This window comes from Phyllobates terribilis, unplaced genomic scaffold (assembly GCF_046119375.1).
Source record: "Phyllobates terribilis strain yellow unplaced genomic scaffold, ASM4611937v1 Scaffold_3__8_contigs__length_932513732, whole genome shotgun sequence".
Classification (NCBI taxonomy): domain Eukaryota; kingdom Metazoa; phylum Chordata; class Amphibia; order Anura; family Dendrobatidae; genus Phyllobates; species Phyllobates terribilis.
Genome location: NW_027362763.1, coordinates 906555487 through 906573897, shown reverse-complemented (window position 1 = coordinate 906573897; position 18411 = coordinate 906555487). Strand labels below are relative to the sequence as shown.

General features: G+C 41.6%; 1 protein-coding gene across 2 annotated transcripts in view; it reads right to left on the bottom strand.

Annotated features, from left to right (window-relative positions):
• ACOXL (acyl-CoA oxidase like) overlaps nucleotides 1-18411 on the bottom strand; it is a 612189-nt gene that overhangs the window by 212058 nt on the left and 381720 nt on the right. For both annotated transcript variants that reach the window (XM_073672763.1, XM_073672762.1), the window contains exon 13: nucleotides 12642-12731. In XM_073672763.1, the coding sequence (XP_073528864.1) occupies nucleotides 12642-12731 (90 nt within the window). The remainder of the gene's footprint in view (nucleotides 1-12641; nucleotides 12732-18411) is intronic.

Genomic DNA, 18411 nt, shown 5'->3' with positions numbered 1-18411 from the left:
ATGCCAGTTCAGACTCCCCTGTTTGGTGACTGAAGATGCCAAAACCTACCGCTTTGGGCAGAGGGGGGGAATATGTGACAAAGTCACTGGCAAAGTACTAGAGGGGAGATATGTAGCACTGAGATTAATAGCTGCAGTAATAGTACATAGGAAAAAGGTTCCAGCACATGAGTGGGTTAATCAGTCATCTTGGTGCTAGGGTGATTAAACACCTGTAGAAAGGGAGGAACTCAGAGGTTAAAATCACAGCCTTTCAAAGAATTTGGAATGGGGAGGGCCTAGAGGTGAAAGCTCTGAGCTGTTTTGGTCATATGAAGGAAAGACAAACCTGGGATTGTTTGTTCCTGAAACGGGTGGTTACCCATAGCAACAAGGACTGTGCTATACATTATGTGCAACCAAGTGAGTGGATCTACCACAATATATATAAATAAATATATACACATACATGCACAGTTAGGACCAGAAATATTTGGACAGTGGCACAAGTTTTGGCATTGTAACTGTTTACTGAAACTATTTACTAAACATATTCAAGGTATGATCAATATGGGCTTATAGTGCACACTCTCAGTGTCATGAGTTTACCGTGACAGGAAGGAGCCAGAAGACTGCAGCTTCTGATTTCTCATACTCCTGCACTAATTTGAAGCTTTTCACTTTCATATTAAAAGGTGCAGGTTTCTTATAGCAGTGTAAGGGGCAAACTGCTGCTGAGAGCTTTCAGAAGCTTCACAGGTTGATGCTCTCAGCTGTCCACTGTTAGACACTTGCCTCTCTTATATATTCTGACCTTTGGCATGCAGTTATTGCCAGAGATAGCTTCATGCTGCATGGTTAGGAGTTCGGTGGTTTGTTGTTGTTTGAGAAGGCGTTTGGTTGATTTAACTAAGACTGTTGCGCATTTTTAGTTGTGTGTTAATCCTCTACTTCTCTTACTTTGGTTTTTCCCAATCCTCCACTCCCCGGTGTTATCTTCTGTTGTTTGTGTGCATATATTTGTATGATTGGTATTTTCCTTTATCCCTGTTTGTATTACCTTGTTAGTCTGGTTGGTGTAGTGCCATACTCTACTATTCCCCTCTTCCCTGGGGTGGGAACAGACTGAGGGCAGATTCATAAGCTCAGACAAGGTACGTACGTGGCGTCTTCACCTTCAGAGGTAATCTGGGAAACAGGCCAGCTAGGGCATCTTTAGTGTTAGGGACAGGGAAGGAGCCCCTGGTCCTGGGATACCGACAACAGAGTCATGGCACTCAGCTTTAATTTTAGGGTATTCACATCTTAATTGGAGTAAGTGTTTAAGAATTACAGCTCTTTATTACGTAGCTGCCTCTTTTTAAAGGGACCAACAGTAATTGGACTGGAAAACTATCTTAAAAGCTCTTTAATGGGTTGCATGGGCTATTCCCTCATTAATCCATATTCAATTAAGCTGGTAAACGATCTGGAGCTGCTTCCAGGTGTGGCATGTGCACGTGGAAGCTGTTGCTCTGAACCCACAACATGCGGTCAAAGGAGCTCTCAATGGAAGAGAAACAGACCATCATTAGACTGAAAAAAAGAAGAAATCCATCAGAGAGAGCAGAAATGTTAAGAGTGGCCAAATCAACAGTTTGGCACATTTTGTAAAAAAAAAAACAAAAACGAGTGCAGTTTGGGAACTTAAAAAGGCCAGGACGTCCACGGAAGACAACAGTTGTAGATGGTCGCAGAATCCTTCCAATGGTGAAGAAAAACCCCTTCACAACATCCACCCAAGTGAAGAACACTCTCCAGGAAGTTGGTGTTTCAGTATCTAAGTCTACCATAAAGAGAAGACATTTTATGAGAGCAAATACAGAGGGTTCAACACAAGGTGCAAACCATTAATCAGCCTTGAAAATATAAAGGCCAGATTAGACTTAGCCAAAAAACATTTAAAAAAGCTAGCCAGCCAGCATTTTTTGGACAGATGAAACCAAAATGAACCTTTACCAGAATGATGGGAAGAAGAAAGTATGGAGAAGGTTTGGGACGGCTCATGGTCCAAATCATGTCACATCCTCTATAAAACATGGCGGGAGGCAGTGTGATGTAGCAGGTATGCATGGCTTCAAATGGCACTGGGTCACTAGTGTTATTGATGAGGTGACTGAAGACAGAGCTAGTCAGATGAATTCTGAACTGTACAGGGCGATACTCTCTGCTCAGATTCAACCAAATGCAGCAAGGCTGATTGTCCATTTGTACTGTGAAGCACTATCCAATGAACCAAAACATACTGCAAAAGCAACCCAGGAGTTTTTTTAAGGCACAGAAGTGGAATATTCTGCAATGGCCGAGTCAATCACCAGATCTCAACCCCATCGAGCATGCGTTTCATATGCTTAAGACAAAACTTAAGGCAGAAAGACCCACAAACAAGCAACAACTGAAGTCAGCTGCAGTAAAGGCCTAGCAAAGCATCACAAACGAGGAAACTCAACGTTTTGTGACATCCATTGCTTCCAGAGTTCTGGTAGTCATTGCCTGTAAAGGATTCTCTACAAAATATTAAAAATGAACATTTTATTTATGTTAAAGTTAATTTGTCCAATTACTTTTGAGCCCCTGATATGCGGAGGCTTTGTAGAAAAATGGATGCAATTCCTAAACATTTCACAGAATATTTTTGTTCAACCCCTTTAATTAAACCTGAAAGTCTACACTTCAATTGCATCTCAGTTGTTTCATTTTAAATAGAAAATAGTGTAATGCAGAGACCAAATAACTAAGATTCGGTCACTGCCAAATATTTCTGGACCTAACTGTATAATTATATATATACAGGTGCATCTCACTAAATTAGAATATCATCAAAAAGTTAATTTATTTCAGTTCTTCAATGCAAAAAGTGAAACTCATATATAGAGTTATTACAAACAGAGTGATCTATTTCAAGTATTTATTTCTGTTAATGCTGATGATTATGGCTTACAGCCAATGAAAACACAAAAGTCATTAACTCAGTAAATTAGAATAATTAACCAGAAACACCTGCAAAGGCTTCCTAAGCATTTAAAAAGGTATCTTAGTCTGTTTCAGTAGGCTCCACAATCATGAGGAAGACAGCAGACTTGATAGATGTCCAGAAGGCAGTCATTGACACTAAGTAAATGCAAAGTACATTTTGCTTTTCATTTGGAAATCAAGGTCCCAGAGTCTGGAGGGAGAGTGGAGAGGCCACAATCCAAGCTGCTTGCGGTCTAGTGTGAAGTTTCCACAATCAGTGATGGTTTGGGGAGCCATGTCATCTGCTGGTGTAGATCCACTGTGTTTTATCAAGACCAAAGTCAGCGCAGCTGTCTACCAGGAAATTTTAGAGCACTTCATGCTTCCCTCTGCCGACAAGCTTTTTGGAGATGGAAATTTCATTCTGCAGCAGGACTTGGCACCTGTCCACCCTGCCAAAAGTACCAATACCTGGTTTAAAAACAACAGTATCACTGTGCTTGATTGGCCAGTAAACGCGACTGACCTTAACCCCATAGAGGATCTATGGGGTATTGTCAAGAGGAAGATGAGAGACACCTGACCCAACAATGCAGACGAGCTGAAGGCTGCTATCAAAGCAACCTGGGCTTCCATAACACCTCAGCAGTGCCACAGGCTGATCGCCTCCATGCCACGCCGCATTGATGCAGTAATTGATGCAAAAGGAGCCCCGACCAAGTATTGAGTGCATTTACTGAACATACATTTCAGTAGGCCAACATTTCGGATTGTAAAAACAGTTTTCAAGCTGTTATATATATATATTTATTAGACACATACACACGTATATTACCAGCTAGTGTGTGTGTATGTTACCAGCTATTTTGCAAACTACACTTTTCTATGTTGCCAACTTTAGGTTTCATGTTTCTTTAAATCCTATATTTCTTCAGTTCCTTTAGGAACATCCTTTCTTCCAGGCATCAGCTTTCATTTGCGACACAAACACCTCTGTTCAGTTGTGTGCTGTCTAGACAACTGTCTGAATGAGTCACTGTGAATCACCCAGCTAATAGTATGGATGCTCACTGTCCTAGAGATATAGAATTTTTTTATAGCTTTGTAATATCTATCTTGAGAAGTTCAGTTTTACACCATTGTACTAGTTTACATTTGTACTCATGCTCTCCATGTTGGTCACTGTAATGTGTAGGAACTGCAATTTTGTGCACTTATATTCCAAGGGTACACAACCTTTTTTCAGTCTGAGGATTGCATTGTAATATTGTTGTATTTAAAAGGGGCAGCAATAAAACTTTTGTTCCACAGAGTTCTGATAGCCATCATATGTTTATGTACAAGGTTTTTTTTGCAAGACTAGTTGTATTTAATAGCACCACTTTGGAATACATATATCTTTACCTTTAACATGTATAATTTGCTTTTGGGGGTGATGCAAATGACATTTTCTTGTAGGAGTTTATTGTATTTGTTTTTATCACTGTAGATGCTACAGTGACAATTGAATGCAGCCTATATGGTAAATTATGTAAATTTATAGTCCTGGTCCTTGATTGTACACACTGGCCACAGACCTGGGATATGGGAGCAGACTAGTCAGGCCTGATTTATCTTGATGCTGTGCACTTGTATTACTGGTAACAGAACTATGCATTCCTGTGGCTTTTACCAGGAGCAGTATGGCACAGCTGCTCTTAAAAGAAGTCTGTCAGCCCAAATTGGGTAAAATCAGTGTATCAAAACTAACCACATACCCTTGTAATGGATGGAGCAACAATGATTGATCTTTTAATTTTCAAATTTGTTCCTACACGCCCCCAAAGTGACCTTTATTGTACGGTACTCCATTCACCTGTGGTTAAAAGTCTTGGTGCACCATTGCACTCACTTATTCAGCATGATATAGCCACCTTCAAGAGCCAGCACCGTCTGATAATAAACCACCATGATGTGCGCAGTGTCCCTGGGATGGAGCGAGCACACAGGTCACTCTGTCCTCTTGCTGTCATAGCACGTATCCGCTCAAGCACACAGATCTTGCTCTCCTCTCTGCTGATATCAGTGTTACATCCCATACAAGGCTATATGGTTGTTTTGAAATGTAAATTTGGGCTGACAGACTCCCTTTAAAGCACCACTGCAGGTTTTTTTTTATTTTATTTCACCACTGGAGAGGTGCTTAACCCCATAGTGACAGGGCTAATTTTGACCTTAAAGCCAGGCCAAATTTTTTAAATCTGACCAGTGTCATTTTATGTGAAAATAACCCTGGACACTTCCAACGGATCCGAGTGATTCTGAGAATGTTTTTTCGTGACATATTGTTCTTCACGTTAGTGGTAAATTTTGGTTGATATGATTTGCGTATATTTATGAAAATATCGGAAATTTGACAATTTCGTAATTTTCAAACTTTACATTTTTATGCCCTTAAAACAAATTGTTATACCACACAAAATAATTAATAAATAACATTTCCCATAGGTCTACTTTATATCTGCATCATTTTTTAAACAATTTTTTTTGTTAGGAAGTTAGAAGGGTTAAAAGTTGATCAGCAATTTCTCATTTTCCCAACAAAATTTACAAAACCATTTTTTAAAGGACCACATCGCATTTGAAGTGATTTTGGGGGGACTATATGATAAAAAATACCCAAAAGTGACACCATTTTTACTTTCACAAGGGTAACAGGAGAAAATGAACCTGAAAATTTGTTGTGCAATTTCTCCTGAGTATGCGGATACCCCATATGTGGGGAAAACTACTATTTGGACACACGGCAGGGTTCAAAAGAGAAGCAGCACCGTTTGACTTTTTGAACGCAAAAATTGCTGGGATCGAGAGCAGATGCAATGTTGCTTTGGAGAGCCTCTGTTGTGCCTAAATAGTAGAACCCCCCCCCCATAAATGGCCCCATTTTGGAAGCTAGACCCCTCAAGGAATGTATGTATATGAGCGGTGAGCCCATTGAACCAACGAGTGCTTCACAGAAGTTTATAACGTTGAACTGTGGAAATTAAAAATACATTTTTCCCACAAAAAAATTTGGTTTTGCTCCAAATGTTTTATTTTCACAAGGATAACGGAGCAAAATGTACCATACCATTTGTTGTGCAATTTCTCCTGAGTACACAGATACCCCATATGTGGTCAAAAACTACTTTTGTGGCTCAGAAGGGAAGAAGTGCCATACTGGAGTTCAGATTTTGCTGAAATGGTTTGAGGGTGCCATGACACCCTAAGGTGTCAGAACAGCAGACACCTAAGTGATGTTATTTTACAAACTACACCTCTCAATAAATTAATCTAAGCATGTTGGAAGCATGTTGACACCACATTTGCCTCACAGAAATTTACACCAATGGGCGGTGATGAAAGAATAATTACATTTTTACCACAAAAATGTTGTTTTAGCCTTTTTTCGTAAGGGCTCAAAGGAAAAAATGGACCTCACAGTTTGTTGTGCAATTTCTCCTGAGTGTGCCAATGTAATGTAATCGAAAACTACTTTAGATGCAGAGTGTAAAACTCAGAAGGGAAAAAGTGCCATAATTTAATGCAGATTTTACTGTTATAGTTTGCGGGTGCCATGACTTTGAGGAACTTATGTATTGGAAACTCCCCAAAAGTGATACCATTTTAAAAACCACACCCCTTAAATACTTTAAAAGTGTTGTCTGGAAAATGTTTAACCCTTCGGATGCTACACGGGAATTAATGCAAAGTGGAATGAAAAAAAAAAATTAACATTTTACCTCTACAATCTTGCTTTAGCCCCAAATTTCTCACTTTTACAAGAGGTACCACCAAAAACTGGACCCCACAGTTTATTACCCACTTTTTTAGGAGTGCAGTGATACCCCACATGTAGTCAACAAGTTCTGTTTGGACAAACGGCAGGGCTCAGAGCGGAAGGAGCAATATTTGAATTTTGGAACACAAATTTGGCTGAAAGTGATGGCGGGCCTAAACAGCAGAAATCCCCCACAACTGACCTGACCCCATTTTAGAAACTACACCCCTCAAAGGCTTTATCCATGGGTATAGTGAGCATTTTTAACCCACAGGTACGACACAGAATTTGATAACAAAAGGTTGTCGTATTGAAAAAGTAAATTTTTTTCACAAAAATCTTGCTTAAGCCCCAAAAAGTGAACCCCACAGTTTGTTACCCACTTTATGAGCACGGCGATACCCCACATGTAGTCAAAAAGTTCTGTTTGGCCAAACGGCAGGGCTAGGAAGAGAAATGGCACTATTTGAATTCTGGAACACAAATTGGATGAAATAGATTGCAGGCAAAATGTCAGATTTGCAGGGCCCCTTAAGCGTACAAACAACAGAAACCCCCCCCCAACTGACCCCAACTGGAAACTACCCCGTTCAAGGATTTTATCCAGGGTTATCGTGAAGATTTTGAACCCAAAAGGTACTACACAGAATTTGATAACATTAGGTCGTTATATTGAATATGTCGTCATTAGTGGTGATCGCAAGTGCTCGCTACTTGAGTTTGCACCGAATATCGCGGGTGCTCGAGTGACATGCTAGAGTCCCTGCCCTGCATGTTTCGCGGATGTTAGACACCCCAAAAAAACATGCGGGGATGTGGGGATAGCAGGCAATCCCCACTTCTTTTTGACTAACAGCTGCAAAACATGCGGAGCGGGGACTTAAGCATGTCACTTGAGCACCTGCGATACTCAGTGCATACCCGAGCACCCGATGCAAACTCAAATAGCGAGCACTTGTGCTCAAAGCTAGTCGTCATATCATCATTTTTTTTTACTTTTTGAAAACCCTCAGCCCCAACGTCAACCCTTAGCCCAACCCTAACCCTAAGCCTTAACCTAATGGCAAAGAATGAAAGAAATAAAAATGATAAAATAAAAAATAAATCATCTGACTAAGGGGATGACACAGGAAGGGGGGTGACATACTAATTATTGGCTTTTGATTACTGTAATAGAGTCCATCACAGTGATCCAAAGGAAATAATAGGAAAAATCCCTGCTGTTGCCAGGTGCTGGTCGGCAGATCTTGGCAGGCGCCTTTTTTTTTTTCAGGAAGAGGAAGTGGGGTGTCGGAGGATGGAGCAGGAGGGATCCGGGGATGGCAGAGTTACCGGGTTGGGAATGCGGACATCATTTTTCTCTTCCCTGGCATGTATATCATGTCAGAAAAGAGAGAAATTATTTTAATAGTGGGCACACATTTTTTTTTACGTGTTCGCCATTATTCATTAATAATGAATAAGACCCTATATACAGCCCTACATATAATCCTAAATATTCCCTAACTGGCAGCAGAGGTTGGCACCTAGCAGTGTAAAACAAAGGCGCCATTGATCAATTATGACTATCCCTATATACCCCTATAATATTCTTATATACTCACAAAAATAATATTAAGCTTATCACTCCTCCAATAGGGTATTCAATTTATAAATAAAATCTTTGAAACACTAAACTACTCTAACAGAGTTTTAGATATACAGTACAGACCAAAAGTTTGGACACACCTTCTAATTTAAAGATTTTTCTGCATTTTCATGACTTTGAAAATTGTACATTCACACTGAAGGCATCAAAACTATGAATTAACACATGTGGAATAATATACTTAACAAAAAAGTGTGAAACAACTGAAAATATGTCTTATATTCTAGGTTCTTCAAAGTAGCCACCTTTTGCTTTGATGACTGCTTTGCACACTCTTGGCATTTTCTTGATGAGCTTCAAGAGGTAGCCACCGGAAATGGTTTTCACTTCACAGGTGTGCCCTGTCAGGTTTAATAAGTGGGATTTCTTGCCTTATAAATGGGGTTGGGACCATCAGTTCTGTTGTGCAGACACAGCTGATAGTCCTACTGAATAGACTGTTAGAATTTGTATTATGGCAAGAATAAAGCAGCTAAGTAAAGAAAAACGAATGGCCATCATTACTTTAAGAAATGAAGGTCAGTCAGTCCGAAAAATTGGGCAAACTTTGAAACTGTCCCCAAGTGCAGTTGCAAAAACCATCAAGCGCTACAAAGAAACTGTCTCACATGAGGACCGCCCCAGGAAAGGAAGACCAAGAGTCACCTCTGCTTCTGAGGATAAGTTTATCCGAGTCACCAGCCTCAGAAATTGTAGATTAACAGCAGCTCAGATTATAGACAAGGTCAATGCCACACAGAGTTCTAGCAGCAGACACATCTCTATAACAACTATTAAGAGGAGACTTTGTGCAGCAGGCCTTCATGGTAAAATAGCAGTAGTAAACCACTGCTAAGGACAGGCAACAAGCAGAAGAGACTTGTTTGGGCTAAAGAACACAAGGAATGGACATTAGACCAGTGAAAATCTGTGCTTTAGTCTGATGAGTCCAAATTTGAGATCTTTGGTTCCAACCACCGTGTCTTTGTGCGACGCAGAAAAAGTGAACGGATGGACTCTACATGCCTGGTTCCCACTGTGAAGCATGGAGGAGGAGGTGTGATGTTGTGGGGGTGCTTTGCTGGTGACACTGTTGGGGATTTATTCAAAATTGAAGGCATACTGAACCAGCATGGCTACCACAGCATCTTGCAGTCTGTACTGTACAAAAGCAATACTACTTCCAGACTGTCAGATTTCCCTGAATATATGTTCATACAGAAAGACAGTCAGTTGCTGAATAGGACCACCCCACTGGTTTCCTAATCTCAAAGCGAGCGTGGATTTAAATGAATGAAATATAATTTTCTCAATGATCCATAAATATTTATCAAATTAACACGTTCTCCTCTATAACAAACTGCAGATCAGAGACCATGTTTAACAACACAAAAAATAAAGGGCAAGATGATTCTCTACATGTTTTTACTTGCCCATTTAGCTTCTACACACAAAGCAAGCATGCATGAAAAAGTATTATGTATCTGAATATTCTTCTGGAAGTATAAAGCTAGCCATATATTACATATTTTATAAGGCTGCTGTGACATGCAGATGTAGTGCTGTTGCTTCAAGAGCAACCAGCAACTGTTACAAATAAAACAAGCACAGGAGACAGGAAGTGTTGTGCTTCAGAAGCATCCAGCAACTAGAAGGATTAACACAGTCACAGGAGACAGGGAGTGTTTTAGCAAAGCCCCAGGGGGATTGTGGGGAAATTGTTAGTCTGGCTGAAACCGAAGAGAAAGGTGGTGTGTTATCTGGATCTGACAGAAGGCAACTGAACAGGATTCAGATCAGGAGAGAAACTAAACACAGGTCAGATAAGCTCCCTCAACTAACAGTACAGAGTATTATTGGGCAGGAAGATAAGGACTGGAAGGAATTGTGTCACAGGGATCATCTCCTTCATCAACCCCCCCCCTCCATCTCCAAGCAGGATAAAGAATACTGTGTACTATTGTGTCCTTGTGAAGGAAAAGCCTGTGGTTGTGTATGCATAGAAATATGCTTCTAAGAGATCTAATCTATGCTGAATTATGCTACTGAAGAGACTGTAATACTGTAACTTGTGAAGAAACTACTGTATTGTTACTGCAGCCAGTTGCTCAAGAAACTCACACTGTACTGTAATGAAGATTGCTGCTGTAATATCCCTGAATTGCACTGGCCGTGCTTCAGATTAAATTCCACTGTTAAACTGTTGAAAAAGACTCTTTTGTGAGATGTATCTGGTCAGCAACTGAATCCATGTGCCTGAGAGAAGCTGCTGCATATGGTCAATGGTCAGGGCCGGCTCCAGGTTTTTGTGGGCCCTGGGCGAAAGAGTCTCAGTGGGCCCCTTTAACACATACCAGGATTCATGATACACGGATACTGCAGAGAAATATAGATATAGTACAATGCAAAGATTTCACATCTTACATTACATGAGCGATTTCTATTGCAAATTCTACAATAGCTCAGAAACTGGCGAATCGCTCCACACAGTATACTGGCCACCATAAAATGATCCATACAGAATATTGGCCCCCATAAAATGCTCCATACAGAATACTGGCCCCCATATAACGCTCCATACAGAATACTGGCCCCCATATAACGCTCTGTACAGGATACTGGCCCCCATATAACGCTCCGTACAGGATACTGGTTCCCTTATAATGCTCCATACAGGATACTTGCCCCCATAAAATGCTCCATGCAGGCTGTTCCCCCCACATAAAGCCCCATGCAGGATGTCACCCCCCATATATTGTCCCATGCAGAATGTCATCCCCCATATAATGCCCCATGCAGGATGTCACTCCTCCCATATAATGCCCCATGCAGGATATCACTTCTCCCCCCCATATAATGCCCCATGCAGGATATCACTTCTCCCCCTATATAATGCCCCATGCAGTATGTCTTCCCCCATATAATGCCCTATGCAGGATGTCACTCCCCCCCATATAATGCCCCATGCAGGATATCACTTCTCCCTCCCATATAATGCCTCATGCAGGATGTCACCCCCCCATATAATGCCCCATGCAGGATATCACCCCCCCCATATAATGCCTCATGCAGGATGTCACCCCCCCATATAATGCCCCATGCAGGATGTCACCCCCCCATATAATGCCCCATGCCTCCACACATTAAAAAAAAAAAAATCAAATACTCACCTCACTCCTCCTCACCTGCTGCAGCTGCTCTGGACTCCAGCGTCGCCGGCGTAGTCCTGCTCTGCGCTGCCTGTGACGGCTCAGGGGAGGGCGCGGTGGAGAGACATCACCGCGCCCTCTGACCTGAGACGTCACAGGGAGCGCACAGCAGGAAAACAGCGGATCTGCGGAGGCACGGGGAGAGGCAAGTATCCGGCTGCCGGGGCCCTGAGCAAGCGGGGAAGAAGGGCGGGCATTAGCACCGCTCTCCTCTGCCCTAGCTCGGCGGGGTGCCCGACCGTGAGTGGGCCCCCCGCCTGCTCAGGGCCCCGGCACTTGCCCAGGTGCTGACGCCGGCCCTGTCTGTGGTCGCCCTGAGTAATGGTTCCCCCAGGATTCCAAAGAATTCATGAAACCCGTCTCGCCCTATCTGAACCTAGCGGAGTGCGTGTAACACTGCTTTATAAATTAATTATTGGTTTGTCTAAATCAAGACGACTCAATCTCTTTACTGGTGCTTCACAAAGCTAAAGCCAGAGCTCGGCTTCTAGGAATGAAATCATAATACAATTAATTTTAGCATGCCCCAATGTACACGTGTTGTTTGACATGAACGACTTTCCAATTATGCTCAAGACTGCACCTGACAATAACTGTAAAAATCAAACACAGCTGATTGACCCTGTCAAGAACACTGGCCATTGGTTGACATTTATCCCACTAGTTTGGGTCGCAAACATTGGAAACATTTCAGCATGTTAAAAATACTCATAAAATGAATATAGTAAGTTATATGTGTTAGACTAGGTACTTCTGTTGTCCTGTGTGGCACGTGACCATAGTAGTGTGTCAAGAGGGCAGGATGACACACTACTCTAGTCACACGCCAATATATGAAACGTTCCAGTATCGAGCTGAAGACTGGAAGCCGAACTGCTGGGACATGAAATGGGGCATATACTAGAGGATCAGATGCTTGGCCTAATTCAACTATAAATAGTGGCTGCAATTTGCTATAGTGTACCTTACTGCTTTGTTAGGCGTTGTTCCATTAGTCATTATAATATATGTAAATAAACATGAAAAAACATACCTGTAGCATAACAACATTGTCACCCTCAAATGTGACAAATACATCTGAGTCACATTTTAAGCCAGGAATTCGGTTCTCCATCATAAAACCCTGCAAGAACATGATAAAACATTGGTTTAAAAAAAAAATTTCATAAATGAGCAATCAGTGGTAAGCAAAATTAGTGTTTTAAAGTTAAACTGAAACCAAATTCATGTTGCCCGAACCACGTGCATTATGAATCAGACACTGTCTGCGTTACATGCTGCCATGTATGTTTTACTCTAAAATGCTGCTGTGTTTTCAAGAAAGCATACTTTGAGGAGCCGGCCGTAGTTCCTGGATCTCGAGTGACTAGTCCTAAAGGCAAGTCTCTGGATGCTTCTCCCCACCTTGCTCAACTAGAGTGACAGATCACTACTCCCAGCATAAGAGGAACCTGTCAATCATGGGGAGCTGAGTTGGCAGAAGCTGCGGTTGGGAATCAGCCTCTTGGACTACTCATCTAAGACACTATATCAAATAATCGGCTGATTTTCATGTGTACATAGTAGACAAGAAAGGATATTTACCATTAACAAGACACCTAAAATAAATGCATATACTTTATACATTAAGGCTATGTGCGCAAGTGCAGTATTTGATTGCAGAAATTTCTGCAAGGTTTCTGCATCTCTTGGCAGCAAAAACGCTGAGGCAAAAATGTGTGGTTTTTTTTATGCGTTTTTGTACAGCAATAAATGCTTTTTGGAGCTAAATAAAGATAATTGAAAAAAGAAACATGGGACATCGCTTTAACCCTTGGATTACCGTTGGACCTGGAGTGAGTATATTGGTTAATTTAAATGATTTAAAAATGTGTTTTATTTAAAATAAAGTGTTTTATTCTCACTGTGTGTGTTTATTTAACTCTTTACTCACAGGTTTAGTAATGAGGGTGTCAATAACACCTAATCCCATTACTGCTAAAGCAGAACTTGTTTTGTCAATACATGTGGATTCACCGCATGTAATGACATTTCAATCAGTTAAAATCTGCAGCGGAAACTAGTATCTCTGCTACAGAAATTGACATGCTGCGGGTGAGTTGTGGTACGTGCCCATGATGAGGAAATGCTGCGGGTGTGATGCTGCGTATTTATGCAGCGTTAAACCCGCAGCGGCCAGATGTTACAGCATAGTGGATGGGATTTCTAGAATTCCCATGTCCACTATGCGTGCATCTGAGGCTGCTGATCACTCATGAACACTGACATGCGGCACATCTTTCAGGACTGCAGCATGTCAATTTCTCTTGCAGATTCGCTAGTCTCAGCAACAGATATTTGACCACTAGAATGTACTGAATGCGGTAAATCCGCATGGTTCAGTGAACACATGTGAATTTACCTGCGTTCAATAGAATGCAGAGTTTTGGATGCAGTAAAAATATGCTGCATCCAAGGCACTGCTATGTTGGGACTGTGGGCACATAGCCTAAAATTTAAAAAATGGCCTAATTTTCCTAACCAGCAGAGGGAAAGCCAACCACTGGGAGCTGATATTACTAGCCGGGGAAGGGGCAATTAGTCAAACATGTTCCCTGTCTATTAATAACAGCCCACAGCTGTTTGCTTAGCCTTTACTGGCTAGATTACAGGCTGAACCCAGAAAAAAATCCCCCTATAAATTCTAACCAGCAAAGGCTAGGCAAACAGCTGCGGGCTGATATTAATATCCAGGGAAGGGGATATGGATAGTAGCCCCCGCCGAGGCCAATAATATCAGCTCTCAGCAGCCTCAGAAATGGTGCATCTATAAGATGCATTAAATGTGGCACTTAGCCTCCGCTCTTCCTACTTGCCCTGGTGCGGTGGAAAGTGGGGTAATAGGGTTGGGGTTCATGTCAGCCTTATATTGGCAGCTGACATGAAGCCCAGGTTAGTAATGGCGGGTGCCTATAAGATGCCCCCATTACTAACCCTACAGTAAAGTTTTGGAAACAAAGACGTGGAAAGAATAGTCTTTTATTTTAAATAAAATTCCCCACGGTTTTAATCATTTATTTAAAAATAAAAACACTGTTATACTCACCTAACGCCTAATCCGCCATTGTCACTTGTAAAAAAACAAAAATAAAAACAACCTGCTTGACGTGATGACATAATCCAGAGTGTCCCACAAAGATCTGGGTCACTTCTAGAACAGTCACATCAGCAATCACTGGTGTGACTGTTCTAGAGGACAGCACTCTATACACTATGTTGGAAAAACCTGGCACTCAAGGAATTAGTAAAATGGGTATAGAGTTTTTAATGAAGTAGGTACAATCAAATTGACAAACGTTTCGGTCCCTCAGGACCTTCATCAGTGTACAAGGTAAGGGTCATGAAGGTGGAATAAATCCACTATGGTTGCTGAGCTGTGAACTGGAACATATACTTAGGAGTATAGACCAGGAATGGTACGTCAATAGAGATAGCTGAGGTGTGAAGTCCAGAGTGAAGTTCAGAATAAACGCGGTGTCCACCGCTTGTCAAAGGTGATCACCTTCATGACCCTTACCTTGTACACTGATGAAGGTCCTGAGGGACCGAAATGTTTGTCAATTTGATTGTACCTACTTCATTAAAAACTCTATACCCATTTTACTAATTCCTTGAGTGCAGGGTTTTTCTAACATAGTATTTGCGGCTTGGTTCCTTACCCGTGCACCAAGAACAAATCAGGAGTGCGGTAGTTCTTGTATTTTAGCACTCTATACACTGACAGGAGTGTTATCACTCCTGTCAGTGTATAGCGCTGAGCTGCCCAGAGTCAGGTTAGAGTCTGGAGCTCAAACCGCTGATAAGCTCCGGTGACCTAAGTTACTGCATTAGTGTTGCGTGAGAAAATTCTCAAGCAGCATCGGTGCCGTAAGCGAGGTCACCGGAGCTCGTCAGCTGATTGAACTCCAGTGACCTCCTTACCGGCAGATCAGTGCTATACACTGCCGGGAGCAATCGCGCTCCTGTCAGTGTATAGAGTGCAGCCGGGTGATCGGATCGCCATGGGACATCGCAATTACGGCGGATAATTGAGCATAAAGTGTTTTTATTTTAATATAGATTTATTTTAACTTTTTTTTTATTTTTAAACTGCACAGAGGTGCCGGCTGAGGCGACTACTTCTTCCCTCAGCCACGGCCTGTCCTCGCTATTATCAGTGTGAGCAGCCATAGGATGATGGGAGGAGAAGTCTCCCGTGGGCAATTCTTTGTGCGCTTTTGCCGCATTTTTGACTCATTGACTTGAACTGAGTCAGTCAAATATGCAGCAAAAATCCTCAGCAATTCCGCAAATAGTTTTATACCAGCATTTTTGCTGAATTTGACTGAATCAATTGAAGTCAATGGGTGAAAAACGCAGCATAAACGCACAAAGAATTGACATGCTGCAGATTTAAATGCAATGACAATTCTGACAGGAAAATTTCTGATCATGTGCACAGCACTTCAGGATTGTCATTGCATTAGCCTGCACACGGATTACCTAGCGTTTTTGGCCCATTTCGGAGCGGACAAAACATTGTGAAATTGCACCAAAATGCACAGTGTGCGCATAGCTTAACAGGCAATTATAGAATATGCACCAATGAAAAGATATTTTACACACCTAACGCACAGTTGTTGTTTTTTTTAAATCATCATAAAAACATAGCAAAGCATAATTTGAGCTTTAGCCCAGCACAGATGTTTTGAAAGAAATTTTTATTACTTAAAATAAACCACAAAACAGAAAATGAACATGAAGTGCAGAAAGAGATGAGGTGTAAGCAGCTGTGATGTGTAGTGGAAAATCTGAGGATAAGCAACGGTGTCACATGACTGTGGCAGATTTTGGCTTTTCAAACAAACAATGAAATACAACAACACGTAAACAGAAAGGGACGGGATAAAAGTGAAGCAATTTGAACTGTGTCAATTCCAGGAAAAATCATATTTAGGCTATGTGCCCACGATGCAGAAATGCTCAGGATTTTTTCCTGAGCGTTTCTGCATCTCCCTGGCAGAAAAAACGCATGCGGATTGTACATGCGGATTGTACATGCGGATTGTACATGCGGATTGTACATGCGTTTTTCCTGCCAGGGACATGCGGATGTGACGCGTTCTTCACATGCATTTCCGCATGCGGGTTGACAAGCGCTTTCCAAGCGATTTTAGCATCACTTGGAAAGTGCTTGACACTTGTTCACACTATATAAATCCATGCAACCGGCATAGATTTATATAGTGTGACCGTAAAAAAATGGTAAAAAATAAATATTATACTCATCTTTTGATGGCCCCCGGTCTTTTATCCGGTGCGTCCAGTCTTCCCGGTTGTGTAAAAGGACCTGCCATGACGTCATTTAGTCATGTGACGGGTCACGCAACCGCCGACTTCAGCCGTCGCGTGACCAGTCACATGACTAAATGATGTCATGGCAGGTCCTTTTAGACCATCGTGAGCTGCTGGTAAGCCAGGACGCATCGCTGAGGAGACCGGGGGCCATTAGAAGGCGACTATAATGTATATGTTTTATTTTAATTCTTTTTTTTTTTTACAGGAACTATGATACCCGAGACTGGAGGAGACTCTCCTCTTCTCCAAACCCAGGTACCATCCGCACATTGAATCGCTTAATATCCGAATGTGCACATGTAGTCATGCGGATATTATGCGATTCAATGCAAGTCAATGGCGGCGAAAACCCCGCGATTACGCAAAATAATTGGTAGTGCTGAGGATTTTTCCACAATGATAATCCGAAGCGGAAATTTCCGCAGCATGTGCACAGCATTTTCTGCAGCGGAATTGCCGCTGCGGAAACGCTTAAAAAACGCATATTGGGCACACAGCCTTAGAGAACCATAACCAACCATGATTTGACAATATTCTCTGGGTCAATTTCAGTCAATTATGCAAACACTGAATGGGCAAACACTTGGAAAATGAGGTTTAATGTTGATAAATGTAGAGTAATGCACCTGGACGGAGTAATTCTATTGCTGCATATACATTAATTGGGAGTATACTCGGGACTACAGAACAGGAGAAGGACTTGGGTATTCTGGTTACAAGAAAGCCGAGCAGCAGTACTCAATGTCAAGCAGCAGCCGCAAAAGCAAACAAGATTTTAGGATGTATAAAAAGAGAGATAAAATCTCACGATCCCAATGTATTGTTGCCCCTCCATAAAGGCCACATCTAGAATATGGGATCCAGTTTTAAGCGCCACATTTTAAAAAGGATATTCAGAAGTTAGAGTCAGTTGAAAGACTGCACCACCTTTTCCACAAAATAGGCGGGACCAGTGAATGGTGCAAACTCATGTCCCTGACAGATCACTGGATAAAAACTGTGAGACTTGTAACAATGAATGAGATTCAAATTTTCCTGAAAAAAATTACATTGGAGATTTGACTGACTGGTACAAGGTAAGAAAAATGTCATTAAAAATTGTTAGGGGACGAAACTCCGCTGCCTCCAATCATTAGGACAATTACGCAATTGACTGACGAGTAATGGACAAGGCCGCGGCTGCTTCCACTACTAAGCTGGTAATTGGGGAACTCGCAGTGAGTAAATAGTATATACACCTCCGATCCAAAGCATGGACTATATACTGGAATGTATATTATATATATTTATACTGCTCAAAAAAATAAAGGGAACACTTAAACAACAGAATATAACTCCAAGTGAATCAAACTTCTGTGAAATCAAACTGTCCACTTAGGAAGCAACACTGATTGACAATCAATTTCACATGTTGTTATGCAAATGGA